Source organism: Pungitius pungitius, chromosome 14 (assembly GCF_949316345.1).
Source record: "Pungitius pungitius chromosome 14, fPunPun2.1, whole genome shotgun sequence".
Lineage (NCBI taxonomy): Eukaryota > Metazoa > Chordata > Actinopteri > Perciformes > Gasterosteidae > Pungitius > Pungitius pungitius.
Window position 1 is genome coordinate 16,858,907 of NC_084913.1, and position 8,506 is coordinate 16,867,412.

The following is an 8,506-nucleotide window of genomic DNA, read 5'->3' on the forward strand; positions in this document are numbered from 1 at the left end:
GAGATGTTCTCATAAAAGGAGCGCAGCGGTTCAAGGAGCTCTCGACTTTTACTTGAGATTGTTGGTCTGCATTGTGTGCTCGTGTAGTTGTCCTGATGCACACACATTGTCGTATAGACTCGTATAAAGTGTAATGCACGTTGCTCCGAGTCAGCCGCTGAGCCGCGCACATCCACTTCCGCTCTGCGGCGCGCGAGGGTGCCGTCCGTCTCCATGGCAACGGTCAACCAAACAATACTTTAGGAGAATGACGGATATGGCGGAGCCGAGGACGAAGGACCCCCAACCGCCACCCCGGGTCCGAAGAGTCTTCATCAACCACATCGACTGCTACGCGTCCAAATGCATCGCCACGGTAAATGAGCCTTAAGGGAAGTGACGTCAGTGGCCACTTAACCCGAGAGAGACGCAACGGACCACACGGGAGGAAAGCAAATCCATCCATTTGGGGACAAAGACAACTTGAGACGATTGTAACCAATCAGAAAGGACACCCGTACCACAGATCAGAGGAGTGCACGCTTCGATTTGGTTTTGTGCACACCTGTTCTCTCCATTAACGCTTGGTCCCCCCCCCCCCCCCTGCAGTGTCTGTCTGAGGGCGTGGGCGGACAGACGGAGGACAAGGACGAGGAGGAGGAGCTCGAGATAACCACCCATAGCGCCGCGACAGCTTTTCGCGTCGTAGGAACCGTCAGTGGCACGCATGGAGTGGCCCTTCCATGTGTTGTGGAGGCGTATTTAGTAAGTAACAGTTTGGCTCCCCTTTCTTCTTTTGCGTACTTTGTGTAGCCCACTGCAAATCAACAGGAATGACGACGTGCATATGCATTGGTCACTTTGAAACACAATTGTGGCCCTTCTCCTGACGGAACCGGGGCTTCCACTCTGGGGCCTCCTTCCTCTACACGTTTGCATGTGCACACCTGCAACTACGGCCATCTCAGACCAAATCAAAGGGACTGCACTTTAATGTCTTGTTTGCCCTCAAGCAACCCAACAGGAATGAGCTCCTGGCAAAGCTGATGGCCTGCGACGTGATCATCTACAACATTACCCAGCATGCTGAGCAGGTGGATGAGGCCATGTGGGCCGTTTCAGGTCAGCGGTCCTCAGCTTGGTGGATCTTCTAGGCTGCTCATTGTTAGTGTCATTGCGATTGTGATTGCTTCTACTCAATGTCTTGTGTGTTGTATTTGTAGCTCTCCACAATGAGATGGGCCGTTTTTCCGGATCGAAGATGTTCATCCTGGTCTCCACGGTGATGACCTGGGCGTGCAGCGAGTCGCTCAGTTCTGTAAGTGGCCACATACGGCACCTCTAAGGTCAACATGGTACGTATGTGCAGCAGGAAAACAGACCTGAGCACAGTTTTCCTCTTCACATATTGATGTAGAGGTATTTGGGCATTCATGCATTTATTTATTTTTACTCCTGATTGAAATTGTGCTCTCATCTCCAGTCCCATATCTCCTCTGAGCATGTAAGACACCACAGAGTAACATCCCAGTATGATTCATTACAAAAAACAAATGCAAACACGCACTATTACTTAAATATAAATATAGATATTTGACATTTATTCCAACAGTTTAACATAATACGGTCATCTTATTCAAACAATTCAGAATATCAATGATCAACTGTTGGGGAAGAATTTGGTGACCACCACAATAACAATATTCAGAATATGATTTAACTACCATATCATAACTATTATCAATATCCAATTTTAAATATATTATATGAAATCTATTAGAACACACACATGATAATATATATGTTTTTTACAATACTCACCAATTCTGGGGAGATGGATTCTTTGGATTTGTGCCTCGTGTTGCAGGATTTTACTGATGAGCATTTCTTGAAAAGAAGAGCACATCCCAACTTCAAACCCCACATTGACCTGGAGAAGAAGGTGGCCCACATGGGGAAAACTGTGAGCATCATCTTTCTTTACTTTGTGCATGAGATACATTTGATTGACAGGCATGGGTCTGACTGTCACATCTGTGGCTATTGCTTTTAGAAGAGGGAATTGTTCTCCACATACGTGGTGGCGTCAGGACTTCACTACGGGAGGGGAGAGCAGGTCTTCCACTACTTCTTCAAGGTGAGATTTGAAGACAATTGCAGAGTGTACAACAAGCTGCATTTGATCTCCTCATTACGTGGTTATCACTGAAACAAGTGTGAACTGGAGGTCCTTTCAGGTGCTGGCAACTCAGACCTGATCAGGGAGCTGGTCCATTTGATACTTTGCCTGAAATGGGACTGCGATAACTGAACTGATTTTGACTTAAAGGTTCTAAATGAGCTTCAGGATTTTGTTCTATTTCCTCAGGTTTGTTGTAAATGTGTCTAATATGAAAATGCCTCTAGCGATGTAACTGCACCCACCACCTCTGTACTTGAAATACTGGGACACCTGATGGTACAGCATTAAGCTCACCAATCCTTCCCAACGTCTCTGAGTAAACACACAGAGGCAGTCAGCCAGCTCCTTCTACTATGTACTGTTGGATCAAAGTGGTCAAGGGGAAAGAACTACAACATGCTTGTGTTTATTTCACGTGGACTCTATCTCACAACATGGAAGCTTGACCTAACCGCAGTCTTTTTTTTCCAAATGTTTGATGTGTGTGATGGAAAATGACTGAGAATGGGGGAAATCTACCTGACGCCTGGATGAGTACTAGAAGAGGCAGCATTGGAATTTACAGGATTGACCCATACATTGTATGGGGCTGTCAATCAACTGCACTTCCTGTTGATCTTACAGATTAATCCTATTCTTGGAAAGTTACAAACTTTCCATGTCACATACAATGTGAAATGTTTGCTTCATATGTGTAACTAATTGAAATAATGTGTCATTAGACATCATGGCTGGGACTCGAACATGAAATACCCATCTTTGGAGACGGCACAAACATCGTCCCCACAATTCACGTCAGTGACCTGGCAAGGTTGAACATATGTTTTTTTTTTTCTTGAAAAGTGATGAAGTCAAAGATTCTACAGAATTTTCCTTTGTAAAAGACTTTCAGTAAATGTTGATACAATGTGATTTTTCTATTTCAGTGTGATCCTGAATGTGATTAAACACCAGCCCGAGCCTTATTACCTTCTAGCTGTGGACTCTTCCAGAAATACTTTGGAGCAGATTGTGAAGGTGTGTGAATCAATGTGAAATCAGACCGTGTGAGTGTTGTTTTAGTCGATGAGACAGTGTATCGGGTCGTTTTACGTTCTTCACATTGGTAGCGTGAACTCAAACTATGATGACATGTGACTTCTTTCTCCAACAGGAAGTTGCCTCGATATTTGGACAAGGGAAAGTCCAGAAGAGACCTTTTGAGGAGGCCTATCTCACAGAGGACTTGAGTGTACATTGCACTAGTTTAATTTACACTTTACTGCAATGCTCAGGACATTTTAATGCATAGTATGTTTTATGACTTTACAGCTAGGAAGGACAACTGACTTCTCCTAGCTCAGACATTTTTTAAGCCTTTAAAGAAATGGTGCAGCCTTTTTAGAGATACATTTATTGGCTTTTTTTCTGAGTACGAGAGGAGAAGATGGAGCTGATGTTTGCACGTTGTTGAAGCTGGGGTCAGGGTTAGCTTAGCTTAGCATAGCTAATATGCAATATTTGTTTATTTGTAATGGATCTGTTGAAATGAATGGCCAGATTCTGCTTGTTTCCGTCTTTATGGAAACACTGAACTGACACCAGAATGAACAGAGACATGAGGATGACATTCGTTTGTCTTTGTCTCTTCCTCGACCAAATTAGTGAATGAACATTTTCCCCAAATGTTGAATTGTTACTTTGAGATCTTGATGTCTTCCCCTGACAGACGGTGGAAATCGATTCCTTGCTTGTCAACCTCCGCATGGAGGGTGTCCAACTCAAGGAACTGTTCTCCATCGACTGGCTGTGTGAGACTGGTCTGGTGAACAACATGGAGCTGGTGGTGGAGGAGTACCAGAAAGCCAGGGGACTTCTGGTAATGGATAAACCGTGTGAAAACATCCCCGCATCAAGTCACTACTTGTTCTAGGTAACCTATGTAGGCGTGTCCTCTTCAGCCCCTCCGGCTTTGTGTGCTGGGGCCTCCTGCGGTGGGGAAGAGCACAGTGTCCAGACAGATCAGTGAATACTACAAGGTCCAGCACGTCACACTGAAGGAGACCATCTCGGAAAGCATCTCACAACTGGTTAGCTTCTCTGAGGCACACACCCATCAACCAAAAAGCTTCATAGTCTGGGAAACGTCTTCATGTAGTCAAAGAGTTATTACATTTTAGTCAACTTTGGACTTATTAAGACTCGCAGACCGAGCAGAGATCTTTTAGTCTGTTTTTTTGACCTTGTTAACAGTACTGTTATTTAGCTTAATGCCACCTCTCGGTGCGAGTACTCGTCTTGGTCATAAAAAATAATGGTAGTTAACAAAAATAACACTTTTTTCTGTCCAAACAATTCCATCTCTAGGAAGATAATGTGAGGAATGCTGATGTAGTGGAGGAGAACTCTGCAGCAGAGGCCAAGGAGCTTCTGAATAGCCTGAAGCACAGTATGGAGGAGTACGGAGGTACACACTGATACCCAGAGTTCACCCTGTACCCTTTGTCTGCTGTTCTCACCGACTAAAGCAGGGGTTTTCAACTAAAATGTGAAGAGGACCAGTTAGAGAACATTTCTAGAAACAAAGGTCCAGAAGATCCTAATGTGAATACTTGGTGTGATTAAATAGAGGAATATCAACATCTGCATGTAATCAATACATGACTAAAAAATGAATGAATTCAAATGAATTCAGTACGATTCTAAAACTCCTTTGACAATATTTATTGTCACGTAACAAAGAGCTGAACATAGAGTATATGCATGACTGCAAATAGAAATAATATTCTCTGTCTCTCGATTAACTAAGTTAAATAAAAGTAGGGCTGCATTTAAAAATGATAATAAATAAAATGTGAAAATGTTTGCATGTTCAAATAAAGTGCTTTAATTCAGAAAATATAAGATAAGATCAAGATAAGCTTGAATTTCACCCTTTTTACTTCATATTTGGACTTGACAGTCGCAGCAAATAATAATAAATCTAAACACATTTTAACAATTGAACAGTTTAATAGAATATATCTATCCACTCTTTTTTATCACTATTTAGGTAAGTGGGAGAATTAGGATCTAGTTTTTCCAGGACTTTAAACCTGTACCTGAATGCATCAGGCCGTTCTCCTCACATGGAGGAGCTCATTGAGCCTTATGATGGCCTTTCAACGTGTTCTGAGCATATGAGACACTGGTTTAGTGCTGCAGTGGGAAGCATGAACAGAAACCAGTCCATCCATTTTGGATTAATGATCTGTCGCTGTCCATTTCTTCCTCGTTTTTATCACCCTTCCATATCTCTCTCCCTCTGACTCGTCTTTTTCTCAAACGTCGCTATTTTTCTCTTCTTCCTTCCGTCTTTTTACTTGCCGGTACCTCTTGTCGTGGAAATTTTCTTGTGTTCCACAGGTTCTTTATCTACAAAGCACTGGATGAAAAACCTTGTCTGTAGTAAAGATCGTAGAGTCAAAAATTCAGCGTTCAATGGTGTTTTATTTCTGTCTGCAGCACAGGATGAGATCAAACACGCCACCAAGGCAGCGTGCAAGATGTCATAAAGGGTGGAGGGAAAACGTGCAGTTTATGTAGCATAGATCTACTTCCCCAAACGTGCGGGCAGGTACATATAAGGAGTTGTTGGCGTTCATGTTGAGCTAACTTCTGCTTTCTCAAAATGCACGGGCAAGTTCATATAAGGAGTTTGCTTGCGTTCATGTCGAACTGGTTCCTCTTTTGTGTTGTTATCAGAGGGGGGCCATGCCTTATAGGGTGATCAGAAGGTCGTCGGGTGAACGCAGGGGCAGACGAGACAGGAAGTACAAACCGCAGAGAGCATGCGTGTAACAGTCATCCGGTGCCACTCAGTTTGACCCAGCCAGTAATTTTCCACTCAGTTCAGACATTGATAATACAAAGTAAAAGCATTGTACATTGATAATGCAGAGTTAAAGCATTTTACCATTACACTCTCTCGTCTGTCCGCAGTATTGAGACAATGTCATCGTCCTGCGTGGAATGCAAAGACTTTATTGATCGAGTGGTATCATGTGGGATGGTTTAACTCCGATGCTATTGGTCAGTGCTTTAAGCCACGTTCGTAAAGACGAGTAAAGCTGCGCCGGTCTAAAAGTTCCCCACCACGTTTAAATGACAACCGTCTGTTTTTTAGCTTTAGGTCCGGATGGGACGGCTTCTGGGTCCGGATCCGGACCGCGGTCCACCAGTTAGTGACCTCTGGACTAGAGCCTGGTTCATGACAGCGCTAAAACCGTTTGCACAGAGCAGAGTAGAGACTGTTATTATTAACAATGTTATTATAGTATTCATTGTTACTTGTTATGTGTTTGCTTTTTTCATTAAAAGTGCAATATTAAAGTGCTTTCCTCAGATCATTCTTCCCAGTGTGATGTCAGCGTGTTGCCCGGTAGGACGTTTGGATGACCAGCTGTTGGTGAAGGTGGTGAGGGACAAGCTGATGTCTCCTCCCTGCAGAAACCAGGGTTTTGTTCTGGACGGCTTCCCTAAGACATACAAACAGGCCAGAGAGCTCTTCTATGGTGACACGCTGATGCCACACTACTGCTTACAACCAGTATAACAGGGATATATACCATAGACATACATAAAAATCTGTCTGCTTTCATTTTGAGCTGAAGAACATGAACCAGAAGACGGAGATACCCAGATGTCTTCATGCAGGAAGAAGATTATGCCAGGTGTGTGACGCTATTGGCCTTCTGGGAAGTGAGATTAAAGCCATGCAGCAAGCCGCATGTGACACAGAAAGTTTCCAGAGTTGTGGTGTTTGCACTGGTCTTCTTGTGTGTATCGCAGAGTTTGTGTTGTGCCTGGATGCGTCGGACGTCTTCCTGCAGCACCGCGTGATGATGCTGCCCGAGAGGCTGGTTCAGGAGCACGACTACGAGCAGGAGATCTTCCAGCAACGACTGGCCACATACAGAGGGAACAACGTGGAGGATGAAACTGTGGTGAACTACTTTGATGAGCTGGACATCTCCCCTCTGTACCTGGGTAATCCATGACACATTACTACTAACTACAGACAGGTGACCTATAATATAGACTTAATGTTGTGTCCCAACTGATACCCACTGTGTTCACTTAATACTAGTAGTAGCAGCGTCTTTTCCTAACTGCTGATAGTATGATTGTAAAGGTGCTACATCAAAGCCGCCAACGTATTAATACAAGTCAATACTGACTCTAATAAATATTAGATCATTACATTTTAAAAGGATAGCAGACAGCTTCAGAGACCTTAGACCTTATCAGGACATTCTGACATGGCCGATGTCTTCATTGTGTCATCGAACCTCTCCAGAGATCACCAGTAACGAGGAACCTGACCACCTGCTGATGATGCAGAACATCTTTGACACAGTGGGCCAGCCCAGGAACTACGGCCCCAACGGCCAGCAGGTGGAGGGAGAGGAGAGGAGGAAGGCTGAGGAGAAGATGAGGAGAGAAGCCCAGGAGAAAGCTGAGGAGGAGAGGCAGGAGGTAGAGGAGGAGAGGCACACGGCAGCACAGTGGGAAGAGTGGGTAGGTACTGGAAGGAGGACCGGGGTCCACCACAGAGACACCCACACACCATACTTGACACACCGGTAAAACAATATGAAATAAACTATAACCAATACAATTTAAAACAAATTGTAAAGAAAGGGCATTATATCACATACCTAAGAAATACATTTTTATTTTAGGTGTTTAAATATTATATTCCATATGTTCATGATGCATGGATGTGTGTCAGACTCGCCGTTTGCAGGAGGTGAGGCAGCAGGAGAAGGAGGTGCTGGAGGCCGAGTCAGCCCCTCTGAGGAACTACCTGATGGAGCATGTCATGCCCACTCTGTCCCAGGGCCTGATCGCATGCTGTGCAGCCCGCCCACAGGACCCCGTGGACTTCCTGGTAGTGCTCTCAGCACTGGTATGAACTCATTGTTATCATCAGCCTTCTAGGACTTGATCCCAATCGTCTCTTTTGGTTTGTCTTGTTCCAGGCGGAGTTCTTGACAAGGAACAATCCCATCAACCAGTGAAAATGGAGCTCCTCTTCGCCCGTTCAACCTAATGCAAATCAAAAATAAACAAAATAAACAATGTTCTCCTCATTTCCCTAAGTATATGACAGCCCGAAGTCAATAACAAGCGGCATTTGTGTTCCAGCAAAAGCTCATGTGTTTCAGCAGTGTCCCTCGGTCCATGCTGGGATTTTGATTAGATGTGATTTGTAAGTGGCCCATTCTGTGGCCCCTGTTGTATTTACACACAGCTTTGTTTGGGCTCTTGTGTGCCGGCCGTTACTTGAAAGCCCCCTAAAAAAACAGATGAAAGTGTGCATGA

At 44.2% G+C, this 8,506-nt stretch overlaps 1 protein-coding gene across 2 annotated transcripts; it reads left to right on the top strand.

Annotated features, from left to right (window-relative positions):
* Positions 1–201: 201 nt before the first annotated feature.
* ak7b (adenylate kinase 7b) lies at positions 202–8,265 on the top strand. 2 transcript variants are annotated; one of them, XM_037486616.2, is made up of 18 exons: positions 202–355; positions 589–744; positions 993–1,101; positions 1,203–1,297; positions 1,847–1,942; positions 2,033–2,116; positions 2,884–2,972; positions 3,088–3,178; positions 3,315–3,392; positions 3,870–4,019; positions 4,102–4,230; positions 4,508–4,607; positions 6,565–6,693; positions 6,787–6,852; positions 6,971–7,168; positions 7,479–7,699; positions 7,914–8,072; positions 8,164–8,265. In XM_037486616.2, the coding sequence occupies exons 1-18, from the start codon at positions 248–250 to the stop codon at positions 8,200–8,202; spliced, it is 2,097 nt and encodes a 698-aa protein (XP_037342513.2). In that variant the 5' UTR covers positions 202–247; the 3' UTR covers positions 8,203–8,265. The 2 variants fall into 2 exon arrangements, with proteins under 2 accessions (XP_037342513.2, XP_062413217.1); XM_062557233.1 differs by lacking the exon at positions 6,565–6,693.
* The last annotated feature ends 241 nt before the right edge of the window (positions 8,266–8,506 follow it).

What these genes read in the sequence shown, in the direction of transcription:
- ak7b (XM_037486616.2), top strand. Translation starts at nt 248, where the DNA reads ATGACGGATATGGCGGAGCCGAGGACGAAGGACCCCCAACCGCCACCC. An exon ending in TCTTCCACTACTTCTTCAAG is followed by an intron (nt 2,117 to 2,883) that starts GTGAGATTTGAA and finishes ATGTGTCATTAG; the next exon opens with ACATCATGGCTGGGACTCGA. An exon ending in CATCTCCCCTCTGTACCTGG is followed by an intron (nt 7,169 to 7,478) that starts GTAATCCATGAC and finishes GAACCTCTCCAG; the next exon opens with AGATCACCAGTAACGAGGAA.